Source organism: Sander vitreus, chromosome 1, assembly GCF_031162955.1.
Source record: "Sander vitreus isolate 19-12246 chromosome 1, sanVit1, whole genome shotgun sequence".
Lineage (NCBI taxonomy): Eukaryota > Metazoa > Chordata > Actinopteri > Perciformes > Percidae > Sander > Sander vitreus.
Window position 1 is genome coordinate 12,705,644 of NC_135855.1, and position 19,163 is coordinate 12,724,806.

The 19,163-nt window shown below is 39.0% G+C and overlaps 1 protein-coding gene across 1 annotated transcript; it reads left to right on the forward strand.

Annotated features, from left to right (window-relative positions):
- The first annotated feature begins 109 nt into the window (after positions 1-109).
- Positions 110-17,869, forward strand: LOC144529066 (uncharacterized). The gene is made up of 15 exons (XM_078268043.1): positions 110-238; positions 5,653-5,816; positions 7,015-7,205; positions 8,576-8,680; positions 9,431-9,569; positions 10,375-10,525; positions 10,767-10,899; positions 11,442-11,594; positions 12,381-12,418; positions 12,500-12,529; positions 12,645-12,811; positions 13,896-14,386; positions 14,773-14,872; positions 16,594-16,891; positions 17,289-17,869. The coding sequence occupies exons 2-15, from the start codon at positions 5,685-5,687 to the stop codon at positions 17,366-17,368; spliced, it is 2,208 nt and encodes a 735-aa protein (XP_078124169.1). The 5' UTR covers positions 110-238; positions 5,653-5,684; the 3' UTR covers positions 17,369-17,869.
- The last annotated feature ends 1,294 nt before the right edge of the window (positions 17,870-19,163 follow it).

The window sequence follows — 19,163 nt, forward strand, 5'->3', positions numbered from 1 at the left end:
CGAGGTAAACTGGTGTTATTATCGGTTTCACAATTCCCTCCTCTTGAGGCGCAACTTTTTGTTATGCCTCTTTTGCCGTCTCTGGTCTAGCCAGTTAAACTCCATTCTGCCTAAATTTGGCTGAGCTCCACCTACATCAGACTTGTACAAGAACACATTTGCTGAAAACTCCATTTAAAACCTTACTATTAGGTGGAACTTTAAAGCTTTTGAAAGGAAGTGTGGCAGGTGGCTTAAGGTAATTAAGGATTTATTTCACTTCCGTATTCAATAATGTTCAATTGTTTGCTGTGCTCCGTGTGTTTATTCCATGAATGCTGGGGAGATTTGCGTCAACCACATTTCCTAGTTTAAGCCACGAAGATGGCAGATTTGGTCTGTTTATATGGTTTTGGTGATTAGGTTTCAGTACTCTCATTTTACACACCTACATTGGGTAATATTACCAAACTTATATTTTAAGCACATTATTAGTGTGGTCTTACACAGACATACTTGTAATAATGCACAGAACTTAAAAGTAAATCAACTTTCCTGTCCTGATCCACCAAACCTAATAAAGCAAGATTTCAAGACTTTAAAAAAAAGCATGATTGTACAACGGAAACTTTAATAGAACAAGGGCTTTTTTTTTTTCTTCTCCTCTCTTCGATGAAAAATCGTGTGTGTTGCTTAAGGCGTTGCACAATGTTAACAAGTCCAGCTAGTGTTTTAACTAAGGGTGAATTGGAACGCTCCGCATACCTGACCATCAGCGATCTTTCTTGTGTCGGTTCCAGTTTTGAACCGGTTTTAAAATTCATTGCTTCGAAGAACAAAAGGTGTGTGTCTTTCTTTTGCAACAAGTGATATTACTGCCTCATGATGGGTCAACCTCTAAATCACTTACGTTGGTTTGAAGTATAATAACACTATTGAATGTACAACATTTGCAGATAATATTCAGACACCACACATCTTATTACATGGGAGCAGGGCCAGATTAACCTGGTAGAGGCCTGGGGTGGAAATATACAATGGGCCCATGTTATCAGCCTTATCTAATGTCAAAACCCCAGTACAGAACTTATACTGGGCTTATTTTCTATAAATTGAAAATGGACGCATGGATGGAAATGTTTCTTGCTGGCCCTGGAGAAAGTGAAACTTTCTTTTGTGCCCCTGATTGGTTCAGAGCTCCACAGTAATGGCCCCCTTTTTGCTTGATCAAGGCATTGTCATTTAACCTTGTATATTTATTACTTAATTACAAACATTAAAGATAGGATGAGGAATAATATGGACAATGTACAACAGTAGTAGGGAACAATATCAAGGCAAATCAATTAAAATGTGTAAGAAGTGATTCCAAGATGATACAGGTTTAGTTTCACAAGATTGATCCAAAAAGAGACCCATTATAAAAATCCTAATCACTTCCTGTTTTAAACCCATGTCTTAAATCCGCAAACAACTTCTAGCAATAGAAAGAGAAACGTAAAAGAAACACCCTTTACACAACCATGGGTCGCTTCTGTGAGGAACATCCTGTTGGTTATCAGTTAAGAGTTTAAGAAAAAAGAGGCAGTTACTGAAAGAATAGAATTGGCTGGAATACAGGCATTTCAAACTCACAACCAACAAACAGACCAAAAAAAGATTATTAATTATACAGTTGGAGAGCTGAGGTATTTAAAATTTGGGATTTAAACCCTTAACTGCCTCTTTGTACCACAAAAATCTGGGGTTTTATTTGTAAGTTTGACAAATAATTCCACAAGCTTAAAAAAATGCCTTTGAAATGGAAGGAAACACGGCCACAATGCCTTTCTATAATGGCAACACTAATTACTAAACCCTATTTGTGTCTGTTTACTACTTTTGTTGTCGTGTCTTAATGTACATTTGTTCTTTCGTGTCTACCTCTGGTTAATAACTTGTTGGGTATGCCCGGCTTCACAAATGAAAACTTTAAAAAAAACATTATTAGACATGCTATGAAGCATCATGTAACCTTAGTTCAGCTTGGCACGGCAGTCTGCAGTTGCATGTTCGCTGTAATGTCCAATCATATATGTCTTATTTAACGAGGCGGTCCACACACCTCATTTTATTATGCAAACTTTAATACTCACACTGCTCCTCAACACTCCTGCACTACCTACTGCTGTGCAATGTATTTCCCTTTACACCCCCAGCCTCCTCCAGCATTTAGTGATCATATGTGGTTTGTGAATGTTTCTTTAAAGTGCTCATATTATGCTTTTGGCTTTTTCCCTTTCCTTTATTGTGTTAGATATCTTTTTTGTGCATGTTATAGGTTTACAAAGTGAAAAAGCCCAAAGTCCAGCCCAAAGGGACTTACCATCTCCAACAGAAAACACTGTTCACAAACTGCTCCAAACAGCTCTATTGTAGTCCAGCCTTTACTTCCGTGACAAACGTGCGTCACTTTGTGACACACGTTATAATGCTCGCCTAGCTGCTAGCATGGCACGCCCTCATACTCTGCTTCTGACTGGCTAGTAGTCTTTACTTAGCTACTGCGCATGTGCGACTCCCAACAAAGATAGAACAGAAGTGAGATGTCTCACTCTGTAGCTAAAACGGAGAGCTCAACACACAGGGTGAAAAGAGGAGCTGCAGCAATGTGCAGTACAACAAAAAGATGGTGTTTTTTGAAAATTAAACCATGTAAACCTATTCTGATATAACCTCTAAATACAATTATGAACCTGAAAATGGGCATAACATGAGCACTTTAAATACTTGTTAATGAAACAAGAGATGCACAGACATTAATGGGTACATCTGTCAGGAACATCCTAGAGATGGTTGATTAAGAGTTTAAGACAAGGCAAGTTTATTTCTATAGCACATTTCAGCAACAAGGCAACTCAAAGTGCTTTACATGAAACATCAAAAAGACAATAAAATCAATCAAAAACTGTCTGTCATTAAAGAGAATAGACCATAAAAACTAGCTTAAGAAAGGTATAAAATACAAGAATGAAAGATATTAGTTAACGGAATAGTCCCTCGATTTAAAAGAACAGAGTTGCAGCGGACCTGCATATGAAAAAACTGTAAAGGAACAGTGAAATGTTGACATTTACAACACAAAACCAACAAATCTACGTTTTTTTTTTTTGCTTAACCCTCCACTGACTATACAGTGGGTATAGAAAAGAATCACCCCCCTTTAAAATAATCACATTTTGTTGCTTTGCAGCCTGAAATGAAGACAGACACAGTTTTTGTTTCATTCAGCTGTATTTACTCAGTGCAACTTATAACATCCAAGTGAAAGATACAACACAAACGTGTCAGAAAAAAATTAAAAAAAACATAATCACTGAGTTGGAAAAAGGATCACCCCCTTGTTTCAGTATTTTGTTGAACCACCTTTTGCTTTAATTACAGCCTTTAGTCTGTTGGGATATGTCTCTACTAACTTTGCACATCTAGACGTTGCAATATTTGACCACTCTTCTTTGCAGAACTGCTCAAGTTCACTTAAATTTGATGGTGACCGTTTGTGGACTGCTGTCTTCAAGTCATTCCACAGATTTTCAAGGGGGTTTAAGTCTGGGCTCTGACTAGGCCATGCAAGGACATTCACCTTTTTCTCCTTCAACCACTGTGTGGTCAGTTTTGCTGTGTGCTTTGGGTCATTGTCATGTTGGAAGGTAAATCTTCTTCCCATTGACAACTTTCTGGTAGAGAACAGCAGATTTTCCTCAAGGATTTGACAGTATTTTGCCCCATCCATTTTTCCTTCTGTCCTGACAAGTGCTCCAGTCCCTGCTGCAGAGAAACAACCCCATGACATGATATTACCACCTCCATGCTTTACTGTAGGAATGGTGTTATTTGGATGGTGAGCTGTATTGGATTTTCGCCAGACATATCGTTTGGCGTTGAGGCCAAATAATTCAATTTTAGTCTCATCTGACCATAACACCTTTTTCCACGTGGCCTTAGAATCTTCAAGGTGCGTTTTGGCAAAGCTCAGTCGTGACTGCATGTGGCCTTTCTTGAGGAGTGGCTTTTTTCTTGCAACCCTCCCGTACAAGCCACATTTGTGGAGAATTTGTGATATTGTTGTCACATGCACACAATGACCTCTCTTTGTCATGGATTCCTGCAACTGCTTCAGAGTTGCTGTAGGCCTCTTGGTAGCCTCTCTGACCAGTTTCCTCCTGGCTCTTTCATCCAGTTTGGAGCGACGTCCTGACCCAGGGAGGGTCTGTGTTGTACCAAATAACTTCCACTTCTTAATAATAGACTTCACTGTGCTTCTAGGCACTGATAAAGCCTTTGAATTTTTTTTGTATCCATCTCCTGACTTGTGCCTGTCCACAACTTTATCCCGGAGATGTTTTGACAATGCCTTGCCACCCATAGTTGATTGTTTTCTTCAGTTGCACTACCAAGGCCTGAAATGCTTCAGGAAAAGCTTGTTTCATGCTGAGCTAATCAAAATGACCACAGCTGATCACAGTTGAAAGTCAGTTGGCTTTGTGTGCTATTGAGAAGGTGATTAACTACACCTGGTTGGGTTTACAAGTCATTTTTAGGAGGGGGGTGATTCTTTTTCCAACTCAGTGATTCTGTTTTTTAATTTGTAATTTTTTTTTTTTCTGACAAGTTGGTATTATATCTTTCACTTGGATGTTATAAGTTGTAAATACAGCTGAATAAAACAAAAATAGTTTTTTTCCGTTTTCATTTCAGGCTGCAAAGCAACACAATGTGATTATTTTAAAGGGGGGTGATTCTTTTCTATACCCACTGTATATACTGTATACATAGATGGAGGGAGAGCCAAGGTTTTATTAAAGATTTAGGACTGAACCACAATAATCTGTGTTTATGCTTGGAACTTTCCTAATTTATGTAAAGAAACGCTAAAATAAAAGCTAAAACAAATGTCTGTCTATCACACACAAGCCCACGTACATACATTCTAACTGTATCTGTCTTTTGCATACTTTTCTTAATTTAATTTTGTTCCGGTGTGTCAACTTTTCTCAAATATCTTGCCTCGCTAGTGAAAATATCTTGAAAAATAATATGAGATGTGATAGCGTAGTTTAGCCTGGCACGATAGCCATATAATAGTCATGTTTCTTCTCATTCAACAGGGTGGCTCACGTACAGTACATGCAGTGCAACTCCCTACACCTTGCTCCTTCTCCAACATTAACATGTAGTTTTACGTACATTTGGAATGCTTTTTTTTAGTGTGTTTGGGCTCTTGTGGATGATTGTGGTTGAAATAACTTGTTTAAACCTTGTGACTGTTCTGACTGAAATAATGACACAATCTTTCAGTTAATATATATCTTCTATCTAATCCTAATGATGCTTAATTATTAGTCACATTGTTCTGCAAAATAATACATACAATACATCTTCACTACTACTGTGGTGAGTTTTGATGTTTTTTTTCAATACAATAACTATGATTCCAGCTTCCACAATGTCACACCACAGTCACTCTCAAAGACGTCGAATAACCTTATAACAGCCTTCTTTCAGGTTTCCAGACTCGTTATGCTGAGTATGTTAATTGCATAAAAAGACTTGTCAGCTCATTGATGTCCAGCAACTTTGACCTCCTATAATGAGCCTGAGGCTGCTTAACCTTTATGTCTGTATTTCCTGAAGGTTTAGACTTCCTGTCTGACTGAGGAGCTGAGATGCTAGACACGTTCAAACTGGGCATCCTGTTGCTGAGCCTGACTCTGGTCCTGTTAGGCCCCGCCTGCCAAGCCTCTTCTCTGGGACTGACGGTCCACGTTGTGCCCCTGGACATCGATGGAGGGAATACGGTGGGCAATGTTTTTCTCTTCACCAAAACTCATTTTTGTTACAGTGTCTTCAAGTCCAAATTCTTTGGCACTAGATAACCCTTAATACTCATTTCTATTCTCAGATTTCTATTATTTTATTGAGGCTTTTGTGCCGTCTGAGGTGACAGTAAACTAATACAAACCATTTCTATGTCGTAAAAATGTAGAAAATGATTTAAAGTTATCATTTTATAACCTCAACATTACGTTATTTGCACCTAGAAAAATATAGTTTTAAGCTATGTTTTGAAACTATCCATACTAGGAACTTGTTGGGTATTTCTCACAATTTCCATGTTGAGTTTCTTTCTCCACCAAAGCTGTGGCTCAGGTGGTAGAGCAGTCGCCTATCAATTGAAAGGTTTGGTGGTTCGGTCCCTGGCTCTGCATCCCATGTCGAAGTGTTGTTGGGCAAGACACCGAACCCCGAATTTCTCCCGTAAATGTGTGTGCATGTTTATCCAATGAGCTGGTGGCACCTTGTACGGCAGCCTCAGCCACAGTGTATGAATTTGTGTAAATGGTTCCTGTACTATGTAAAAGCGCTTTGAGAAGTCGTTAAAACTAAAGCACTTCATAAATACAGTCCATTTATATTCCTTAAAATAACCGTATTATTTAATTTTTTAACACATTTTAACATTTCAACACATTTCAAAAGGAATCCTTAATTTTTTCTTATTTATCACTTACTTTGACATTTAATGGATACAGGAAGTGCTAGAAAAATTTGGAACCCAAAACCACTGATTTCTCAGTGTTATTTTATTTATTTATGTTTATCAGCTATATTAGAAGGATCCTGGTCTTTGCCTTTTTAACAAAAAAGTAACTCAGAACCTGTAAATAATTTAATTTAGAGTCCCATTCATTGTAAAATTGAGTATGATTCATTGTAATCTGTAAATTCATCATGTAATGGTGATATCAAACCTATAAGTATCCCTGTAAAATATGTACAGAACAAAAAAAAGACATTTTCACAATCAAAGTATAGCCAAAGTCAGTATTGTAACTCCTGTATGAGCTGCATAATGACAACAGTGTCTGTGATTTACTTTTGCGAGTTAGGACAGACTGAGCTCACTCACCCTGCAGGTTCTCGACCCTGAGCTCAGTCGTCAGTCACAGCACATAACAGACAGTCTTGTCATTTTTGTCTATTTGCTTCTTGCAGGTGCGGGCTTATTTCAGTGCCATCGCTCCCATTCCTTGTCCAACTCTGTCTGGACTGTGTGCTGAGGGGGAGGGCTGTCAGGTCTACACTACCTCATCACCTTTCAACGGCGCTAAACCCAACCCTGGCTGGTGTGTCCGCCAGTGGCAGAAAACTGTCCCCAGTAATTACAACGCCACCATAACTTTAGGGTATGAGACCTACATACATTGTCTTGCTATGGTTGCTTACTTCCTTACTGGCTTTGTTATTATATATATATATATATATATATATATATATATATACATACATATGCAATTTCAGTTTCACTCAAGAATATAAAAACAATAGATAATAAAAACAATAACTTTTACAAAAATGTCTTATGAGCTTCAGTTTGCATAATTATGTTGCTAGTTATACAGATCGAGTGATTAAGGTAATTTATTTTTCACATTTGTAAGAGATTATAATATAGGGGTCGACCAATATTGTTTTTTTCGAGGCCGATACCGATTATTAGTAGTTAGTGAAACCGATAACCGATATTTGGAACCGATATGCATTTACATTAAGATTTTGGAATGTTACAAACTCCAACATAACACTTTATTTAAAGCACCCATATTATGCTCATTTTCAGGTTCATAATTGTATTTTAAGGTTGTACCAGAATAGGTTTATAGGAAGTAGTTCTTTTGTAGATTATGGTGAACTTGTGTGTGTTGTTGCAGTGCTTTGCTATTGAGAACGCCAAAAAATGGCCTGATAATGTGTGTAATGAGAAAAATGCTTGTGCATCATTATCTTAAAATGTCACTTACTCTGATTAGTGTCCCATTTCTTCTAACATTCTTTAAAGTGCTCATATTATGCTGTTTGGCTTTATCCTTTTCCTTTATAGTGTTATATATCTTTTTTTGTGCACGTTATAGGTTTACAGAGTGAAAATGCCCAAAGTCCACCCCAAAGGGACTTACCATCTCCAATAGAAAACACTGTTCACAAACTGCTCCAAACAGCTCTGTTGTAGTCCAGCCTTTACTTCCGTGACAAACGTGCGTCACTTTGTAATAATGCTCGCCTAGCTGCTAGCGTGGCACGCCCTCATACTCTGCTTCTGACTGGCTAGTAGTCCTTACCTAGCTACTGCGCATGTGCGACTCCCAACAAAGATGGAACAGAAGTGAGAAGCCTCACTCTGTAGCTAAAACTGAGAGCTCAACACACAGGGTGAAAAGAGGAGCTGCAGCAATGTGCAGTACAACAAATACATGGTGTTTTTTGGAAAATTAAACCACGTAAACCTATTCTGGTACAACCTCTAAATACAATTATGAACCTGAAAATGAGCATAATATGAGCATTTTAACATTCCTGTGGTAATCCTGCCTTTAGGTACAATGTACTGAGTATTGTCTGTGTGGAACACGTCCTCCAGGCTTCTGTTTTACTACATAGTGTTTGTCATTGATCTAGGATGTTTTATAAAATTGGGCATTTGATGTGATGATTTGAATTAGGCTAACTCAAGTAGCTTAATTTGCTCTAATACACAGTTTTTTTCTCAATTGTTTAGGTCCAACACAAAATTTTATGTGTCAATGAAAGCAGGACCACATCTCCGGGCAAACAGTGGGAGACTCAACCAACCTGCTTTTGTCGCTCTCCCTCCTCCATTAAGGTACTGCGCTTATATACACACACACACACACACACACACACACACACACACACACACACACCTGCATGCAAAAAAAACAACATAAAACTTATACTATAGTCTAAAAAGCTTGAACTTTAATTAAATGTCATGGGAGAGTGTTAACCACTTCCAACTCTTAAAGGAATGGTTGACGTTTCGCTTTCATGCCAAGAGTTAAAGAGCCCCTATTGTGCTTTTTGGGATTTTTTCCCCGTATTGTGGTGTAGTTTTTTTTTGTGTATGTAATAGATGTATAAAGTACAAAAAAACACATTTCACTCCCACAGACAGCACTTTTTCTCAACTGCCTAAAATTGGCTTGCCCACATTCCTGTTTGAAATTCCTCAATTAGTGATGTCATTGATTAAGAAGCCAGGCCAGTTTTTCATATGTCCTGACCATTAGCTTTAGCCATAGTGTTTTGTTTTTTTAACCAATACAAATATTAATTTGATCTTTAATCAATACAAAACCCAATGTATATAAACATAAATTCAGCGTTTTACGGGGGAGTTCATGAGTTGGACTACTCCAGGAAGTTACCGGCCATTTCCAAGAAATAGCCAGCACCTCACCAAATACTGTAATACCTTAACGTTACACCTTCTTTTGTTGTTGTTGTTGTAGAGATATTTGACATTGACAATATCAATAAGTTCGCTTCTCAACTTTGTTGTGGTTGTATTTGTGATTTGAGGGGCTGATTGTATCTATGTTTCTGTGATCAGGGCCCGTGTGAACTGCCCTCATGATTTCCATTTGTCAGTCAAAGACCTGGATGGTGACAGGGTAAGATGTCGCTTTGCCCAGCCCGATCAGGGAGAGTGTCTCAACTGCATTCAGCACTCTTTCATAGAGCTGGACGAGGTGAGTCTCACTACAGCATGTCCTTAACTTTATATACAGTCTATGGTTCTAAGTTGGTCGAGGCCAGAGTCGATTTGAACTACTTCACATACTGTTGAGCACTTTAGTCTCAAACAAATCATCATATGTTAGAGGCTGATCATATGTTTTGTATGTAAAATCTATCTGCAAAGTAACTAGTAACTCTAGCTGTCAGATAAATGTTGCGCAGTAAAAAAGTAAAATATATCCCTCTGGCATATAGTGAAGTAGAAGTATAAAGCATTTTATAAAGCATATCATGGAAATATTCAAGTAAAGTACACATAGTTGGGGTGTTCTTCTTTTGTTAGGGTCATTCCTATTATGCAGCAACATCTCGGCCTCAAAACCTTTGTTCATGTTTCATACAATCAGAGAGAGTTTTACATGGCCTATTAAATGATTAAAGAATATTTTGAGTATTTTATCATTGTATAGCTTACGGTTCTTGTAGAAGTTCATTACTTTGCACTGGTGACATGGTACAATTGAACTATTTGACTATTTTTTTTAAGACAATATGAGGAAGTAATTCATGGGGACAGAAATGTTGCTACACACCTGGAATGACCTGTTACTGTATTTTACAGTCCAACCCTCAAAGGTATGTTGAGCTCCAGCTAAGGCTTGAAAGTCCTGGTAGGCAAAGAACATTTGTAAAATCCTTGTCCAGAAACAAAGGCCCAGTTACTTTAAATAACAAACAGACCTCGTCATATAATAAATAAAATCATTTCAGCTCAGTGAAAACTTGACATGGTTACATTCCGTTTGGTTATGCCAGGAGAAATGCATGTTGACATTCACTGGAAAAGCAGCGGCAGGACAGTATTTCCTCTACCTGATGGCGGAGGACCTGATTCCTGTGCCCAAAATGAGCCGCATCACAGACAACAAACCCCTCAGCTCTGTCCCTGTGCACCTCTCTCTCACTGGTGAGTCTGTCAGTCAGATAATAGCAGCATTAATATTGCCGATTCATGTCATTGGGCATGAATATGTAGACATACAGAATAAAGATAATTACAGTACAGAGCGTTAACATAAAACAGCATGGTTAAAGAATATTTTGAGTTCAAGCTGCGTCCCATTTCAGTCCTTCCTTTCATAGATTACCTCCTGTCTTCTGTTATAATTTAAAGTTATAGAAACGTTTCTTATTGTCCTTCCTTTCAGTGGAGGAGTCGACTTCCAGCTGCAGTGATGAACCTGTGGCAACAGGTGAGACCCCCAAAGAGGACTCCATGCTGTTTGTCCTGCCGTACCAGGAGGTGCGACTCACCACCGACTTTGTGTCACAGCTGGAGAGGTGCGTCCTGAAGGACCACTTGTATATATTCTTTGTGTGTGTGTATATATATATATATATATATATATATATATAAAATGAATGAATTAGACATTTTTCAGAGTAAAGCTATTCATATACATTACTCTGCAAAACGTCATTTATTCAGTATGTATTTGCTTATATAAAACAGAACATTACCTGATTAAACTACTTTACTTTTTTTTTATATAAAACTGTATACATATATTTATTTACACAATGCAATGTGTCACATTTTATAGATGCTACAGTAGTTACTGTCATGTGACTCAACACTCAGTCATGACAAAAAATGACAACGACTCATAAGAGAAATCTCAGTTTACAGCTCACTAGAGAGTAAACTCTTGAGTGCCTATTGTATATGGAGTAGTGACGTGAGTGATGTCAGACGCAGCTGAGGTCGAATCACGCACATTAATGAAAATCACCTGTATGGGTTTAGGAGGGGTGTACAGGGTCTTTAAGCAAGCTGTTACAAAGCCAGTTGTGAAATGAAAGTTGTTTCTCTATATGTGCAGTGTTTTAGAGGTGGCAGTGGTTGGTCCCCCTGAACTCTTCAGGGTTGGTTTTAATTCAGTTGGCCCCCTGTCAACCATGACCATGACCTGGGTCCGCTCCGAAAACAACCTGGCCCGCCTTTTGCCCATCTGCTTTGCTGTGAACACCATGAGGTAAGTTGTTCTGTGAAATGAATGGCAATAATGCTGCCAGACAAAGTGGTGTGATTCACACTCTGGCCCCGCATGAATCCTGGAAATTTCTATTATGTTTGTATTAAAAGACACCTTTAAAATGCCCTACAGAATACATGTATGTTTCCCTTTTTTAATACAGTATAACTATAATGCCGTTAATGGTAATAGGTACCAGTATTGTGCTAAAAATAGTGGTGTAGGCCTAAAGTGTACTAGAATAAAGTGTGTATTCTAATTATATATTTATATTTAACTGTTATTTTACTAACACACATGGAGTATATATTTGCTTATGTAACAGTAACACATAGCTAATTAATCAATGTTACTTGTACCTAGTTCTAAGTGTGTTTGTGCGTGTGTGCGTGCGTGCGTGTGTATATATATATATATATATAAATATTGTGTTCTCCCATTTTGAACTTTCTATTTTTATTCATTGTTTCATTGGACAGCACCTTGTAACCCTGGTTTTGAGGGGCGCTTCATAAATAAAGTTTACTTACCTACTTTGTTACTGTACTTGGTTTGATTTTGGCAGCCAACCTTTGTATTACAGTATGTCATACCCCTCCCTCTCATTTTCCTGTTTCCTTCCTGTATCTATCCTGTCAACTATCGAAAAATGTGAGAATGCTATAAGCACATTAGAGTATACTATCCACTGGAATACTGCCATGCACACTTACACTGCCTGCAAGTAAAATGTACTTGGAGCATATTTAGTACATGATGTGGTCTAATTTGCACTTGCCTTTCCAGTTTGCAGTCAGAGCCCAGATGCGTGTGGCTGTACCAAAGTAAGAACTCCAGCTTCTTAGAAATATAAGAATGTCAGTTATGCTTTACTGTTAAAAATATGCCTTTCTTAATTATTTCAGGGGAGATGAGGAAACTACCTGCAGGAACGGGTAAAGAAAATATTACACCCTGTTGTATTCAAGTGTCAAGTGTGTGATTTAAATTTTAAATGTACTTATTATTCCTGCGAGTAAGATTTTTGTATTGCTTGCCGTCTGCCTGCAGAGCTGACGTGTGAGAAGACAGAAATGACTCTGGTGCTCCCTGTCACCTCCCTGAGTAACATCAACCTGGCCGAACTGCAGCTCAACAGCCCCACCTGTCCCGTCACCTACAACAACACACACCTGACTGCACATATCTCCTTGACTGGCTGCGGCACCAAGACTGTGGTAACATGCTCCATTTTTATTTATTTCTTTTGTATCTTTTTGTCATCCTGTCTTTCCTATCTCTTTCTTAGACTTAATATATTTTTAGCCCCTACCTTACACATTTTCAAAAGGCAAAGACATTTATACATTTCTGTATACGTTGCACTAAATAGTGGGAGCTAGTTGCTAGTTTTTATTGTTTGGGCTCTGTACAGTACTCCATGTATAAAATACCATATATATATATATATATATATATATATATAATAACATATAACACCAGATGTAAGGCTGCAACTATCAGTTATTTTCATTATCAATCTGCAGAATATTTTCTTGACTATTTGATTCATTGACTAGTTGTTCTCTAATTGCTCTATTCAGATGTGGATGTAAACACAGTCACATTCAAAATTATAAAATGCACTGAAAAAGAGAAAACAGGGTACAAAGATAGTTCTTTATTCCTCCAAAATGTAAATTATTGGGGGAAAAAAGCATTATTAGTTTAATGCTTTGTTGTTTATATCCTTCTTTTCTCTGTCTATTTGTGACTAAGAAAGGGATCACAGCAGTACTTTAAGACTAATTTTACTTGGGTGCCTGGATGGTCTAGTGGTAGAGGCTTAATCCCTGACGCAGAGGTCGCAGGTGTGATTCTGACCTGTGGCACTTTCCTGCATGTCATTCCCCCTCTCCCTTCCCTTTCATGTCTAAGCTGTCATAATAAAGGCCTAAATGCAATTAAAATAATCTTCAAAAAAAAAAATTAAAACAATAAGAGTAACTTTACTTAACACCCCCTAAAAATGTTAATCTTTCCGAACCTCAAGTGGTTTAACTTTTGCTTGCACTGATGAACTCCAGAACACTGCTGGGTGTGGTTATACTGTAGGTGCTGAAGAGCACACTTCTGACCATACCTGAAACAGTCTGGAATAAGCAGAAAGTGCAGTAAAACCTTTACTTTTTACAGTCTGAGTAAAACACTGCTTTTCAGTCTGGTGTTAAGTTACTTATTACATTTAAAAAACACTTTGCACTGACAGATTATTCAGTTAAATTCCGGCTATACTCTTCCTCATCCTCTCCTTTTGTCCAGAGCTCTGGTTCAGAGCTGGTTTACACCAACACCTTGCAAAGTGTGCGTCCCTACACTATGGTCAGCCGCCAGCCCACCCTCGTCCTCCCTCTGGCCTGCCGGATCCCTGGAGCCCAGGTCAAGGGGCCGAATTACAACATCAGCATGCCCACAGAGAAGGAGACCTTCGGTGAGCTCAGGGTTTGGATAGAATTTCACTTACCAGGAGAGGGGCCCCTGGGAGAATACACGCGCATGCCCAAGTTGCGCTCCATGCAGATGTCACCAGGACGACTGCGTCGAGAAGCAGAATCACCATCGGACAACTCGAACAGCATCTCCACTAATACCAGCAGTTCTACGGGAGGAGCCAGTATCGGGTCCAGGATTAAGATGCTGGACCTCCTGGTGTTGTCAAACTGCAGCATTGCTCAAGCAGAGATGATAGTGAGCAATTGTATTGAGTCTGAGACGGCAGACTTTGCAGAATCCTACCCCCTTCTGGAGCAAGGGTCAGTCAACGTGTTTCGTATTATAGTTTAAAACCCTTGTGTTGTCCTTCGGGTCCCTGGGACCCGTTCAGTTTATTTGACATTTTTGCATTGGCCTGGCGTTGAGCTTTTGGGTCCCTCGGTGACCGTGTACTATGTGATGTCATTTCACGTGAACTGGCACGGGGGGGGTCCCAGAGACCCGTGCTGCAATCGAACGCGTTTGGACAGGCTAATACAAAATGTAAATAAACTAACCAAGTCCCCATGACACGAAGGACAACACAAGGGTTAAGGTTGCTATCTAGTGTGAAAGAAATATTGACTCTGTTTGGCTGCAGAAGTCACCTCTGAATTTGAAACATATCATATAAATTCCAGTAGTTCTCTCACTTTTTTCCTTCCAGGTGTACAACTTCCAACAGCACATTAGAGGTTGTTACAGAACAAAGCAATTCCAAGGTTTACCGCCTTGATTTGAGCTCCTTGAAGATCACAGGATCTACGGTCTGTACTCTCATGCAACACACACACACACACACATACATACAATACATTTTTCAGTTCTCCTCTTCTGAGTGTTATTTTAAATCTTCCAAGACAAGTGTGATCAGACCACGTATTTTTTGTCCTGTACGGATACAGACTTTGTGGAGAAAGGCACTCATGTAACCCATGCTGGTGTTGTGAAACTTTCTGCAGGTAGTAGAGATTTAGCCTTAATTACGCCATCAGAAACCGCTGGTACGAATATTTATGATCACACTTTTCATTACCGATTTTTAGTTACGTTAGGTTCACCTTTTGGGTCAGACTGAATGGATGAATTGCCGTGAAATTTTATACAGACGTCCATTGTCCCCGCCCCGAGGATGAATCCTACCAACTTTGAGTCCTTGACTTTACCTCCAGCGCCACCATGAGGTTAAAATTTGTGGTTTCGAGTGAAATGTCCCAAAAACTATTGGAAAGATTTCCTTTAAATTTAGAACAAACATTCATGTTCCTACATGATGAATTGTAGTAACTTTGGTGATCCCTTAACCTTTCTTCAAGTGCGTCATCAGGTCAAAAAATCTGTTCAATAATAATAATTCATTACATTTACATAGCGCTTTATCATAGACACTCAAAGCGTTTAAGGGGAGGTACTACTCTCTACCACCACCCATGTGTAGCATCCACCTGGGTGATGCACAGCAAACCTTACGACACCAGATGCTCACAACACATCAACTTGGAACGTGTTTATAGTGTTGGGGGAGAAATCCCCATGCAGACTTCACACAGAAAGGCCCAGGACAACCAGGGTTTGAACCCACCGTGCTGCTATATCTTTAGGTTTAGGTTATGGCCAAATACCTGCAAAACTAATGACATTCCCATCAGCCTCAGTTGTGTTTATCATTAATTAGCTAATGTTAGCATTCGATAACATCCAAACTAAGATAATGACCATGGTTAAAATTATCAGCATGTTAGTTTTGTAATTGGGGGCATGTTAGCATGCTGACATTAGCATTTAAAGAGCCCATGGCATGAAAATTTCACTTTATGAGATTTTTTAACATTAATGTGAGTTCCCCCAGCCTGCCTATGGTCCCCCAGTGGCTAGAAATGGCGATAGATGTAAACCGAGCACTGGGTATCCTGCTCTGCCTTTGAGAAAATGAAAGCTCAGATGGGCCGATCTGGAATCTTCCCTTTATGATGTCATAAGGGGAAAGGTTACCTCCCCTTTCTCTGCTTTGCCCGCCCAGAGAATTTGGCCCGCCCACGAGAAGCATGGCAGTTGGTCCAGGCCACATCCCCACCCTCCACCTTGCCCCCCCTCTATCCTCCTCAATAGCATTTAAAGCTACAGACACAGAAATGGCACATCCTAAGGAAAGCTCATTGTGGGACTGGCTCTAGTGGCTGTAATTCTGCAGCAAGGCTGAATTTCGAGAAATAGACTTCAGATACAGTATTAGGGACCACTGAGGCCTATATAAAAGCATCCAAAAAGCAGCATGTCATAAGACCTCTAACGTAAAGCACCACTGTGACTTAGTGCAGCCTGTTACAGCCACACAGAGTAGCTAGCATGGTCTTGTTTGTTGGGGATTGAACATTGCCCGTTGTTACAGTATTCTGTCGATCAGTGATTCATGTCTAATAAATTGTTGAGGTAAAGTTGTGCAGTTATATGTTTGTGAGCTGTCTCTCCCCACCACTTACTTGTGCAGATGTATGTCCAGTGCACAGTCAATCTGTGCATCGCCACCAAGCCCTCTCATAAGTGCCCTGATCTGTGTACCCGCTCCATCAATCAAAGATCATTACTGGTTGATAGTGTGTTTACCAGCACCTACACCATTCGCTCAGGAGCCGTTAGCCTCGTGGTCAAAATTCCTGCACCAGCCACAACAACCTTCACGACTACTACTACAACCACTACTGCACCAACTACAACAACTAAAACTACTACTACTACTGTTACTGTTCCACATACCACAGCTGCCCACAGCACCACCACCTCACATGGTAAGGCGTTATTTTCCCCCATGTAGCGTAATGTCTTGGTTTTTGAATTTGTGATCATTCATGAAATTAAATATCAATCCACTGACCTGTTTATTACATTGTTAGGTGCAAGGTGAATTTGAGTTTGTGAAGTATATCTGCAAGCAAAACATTTTCTCTATCTTTAAACTATATTTAAGTTTTATTTTCACAAAAAGTACCTTTTTTGGGGCATTTTGCGCCTTTGTTTGATAGTGATAATGGAGGAAAAAGGGTATATGACATGCAGCTTACTTGCATAATTTTTTCATAATTCAAGTATTGATTCAAGTTACATTATCCTTTTTTAAATGTCTTAAAAATGGTCACTTTCACACGTGTAATTGTAAACACATACCTCTCCTCTCTTCTCTTGCAGCTCCAGAACAGGCCTCAGCCATGGCGGCAGGAGTGATTTTGACGATCAGCATATTTCTTCAAAACGTCGCGCTTTACTGAACATACTGCTGGATGATGATCTGTCAGGATACGAAGCACTACATTTGCCTGTTTGGGACATTTTAAGTTTTAATCCACACATAATTACACTGTACATGCCTTTCCAGAGAAGCGAATACAAGCGAGAGCACCTTACATTACTGTCAAAAAACAAAAATATATTGCTGCACTGCTCACATTGAATAATCCTTATTACTGTATCTCATTTCACAAGTAGTTATAGGATGCTAAAGGGTGTGACACAGACAAGGGGTCACACAATAAAATATTCCCCCTAAAATGGGGCTTTATTTTTAATTTTGCTTATATGGGCAGTCCTCAAGTCGGTGGACTTTGTTGCATGTTATTCTTCCTCTCATTCCCCTCACTTCCTGTCAAAAAAGAAAAACATATTTTTCTATAATAAATTGTTTGTATAACATGAATATATTATTAAAGCTTTAGTGATATTAACTTTAACTTAGTAACTTTTTGATATTAATAAACGTCTATTACATTCAAGCCATTGTCAAATGAGTTACTACAAAGCTAATTACAGTTGTCAGCTCCGGACAACTCTCTGTATTTCTCAGTATGGCTATGTTCAGAAGATTGTGGCGTCTGGCGACTTTCGCGCGCAGAAACTCGAGTGAAGATAATTACCTCTTCTGAAGAGTCCATCATGTTTTTTTAATCCTCCGTGTCCTTCTTGGCTACTAGCAACTGCGTAGAGGAGGGGTGGGGGCGTGTGCGCGATCACGGAAGGCTTGTATCATGTGGACGCGCCGACAGTGTTGTTGTCATTACTTAGAATTCCTCATGGGGGCGACAGAAACTACACACTATAGCTTTAAACACACTGACATTAAACACGCAAACTGAGTTTTGTTTCATGGATCTGTTTTGTTGCAAAGCTGTACAGGCTGGTGGTCAGTGAGACAACTACTGTATTTCGAGAATTTTAAGAAGTGCTGCAGCACGTAGTAAGATGGAGATAGTTACTTCACTACTTCATTTCACTCACATTGTCAATTATATACCCTAAATTGGCAACATATCCTGGGAAATAAAGTAAAAAGGTCATATTTTGAACTAACAAAAAAACATGAAATTGTGTTATGTGAGCCCCAATGAGTTGGAAAACAACAGTAACTTAATTTTATTAACTAATTTCTAGCCCGTATATGAAACGGCACTGACCTCTCCTGATTCTGTACCTTACTGCAGTCATTTTCAAAGTGCGGTCTGGGGACCCCCGGGGATCCATGGCATTCTGCCAGGGGTCCGTGAAAAGTTTTCAAATTCATTCATTTAAATGATCATGAAAATGTTTTATTGTTTTTTTTTTTTTTTTATATATATACAAACAGCTTCAACTAAATATTTTCATTTTAAAATCTATAATAGAGATTTATAAACAGTCTTAGCTAACACATCTATAACTCTTAGAATATGCAAATATGTTGAATACGTGTCTAATATCTTTCTAATTCATTTCTCTTGTGTTGGTCTTTAAAATAACTAATACTATAGAAGTGTAAAAAAAAATTAAAAAAAATGGCTATGTCAAACTACTCCAAGGGACCTACACGGGGGCCCCAGTATATTTCTCTATCTTGTAAGGGGTCTTTGGTTGGAAAAAGATTGAGAACCTCTGTCTTACTGGACAAAGATGCGTGTCTTTTCCATACCTTTTTCACACGTTTACTGCTATGATATGTAAATATACTAGCCCATTCTATAGATGTGTGTGTGTGGATGTGTGTGTGTGTGTGTGTGTGTGTGTGTGTGTGTGAGAGAGAGAGTGAGTGAGTGT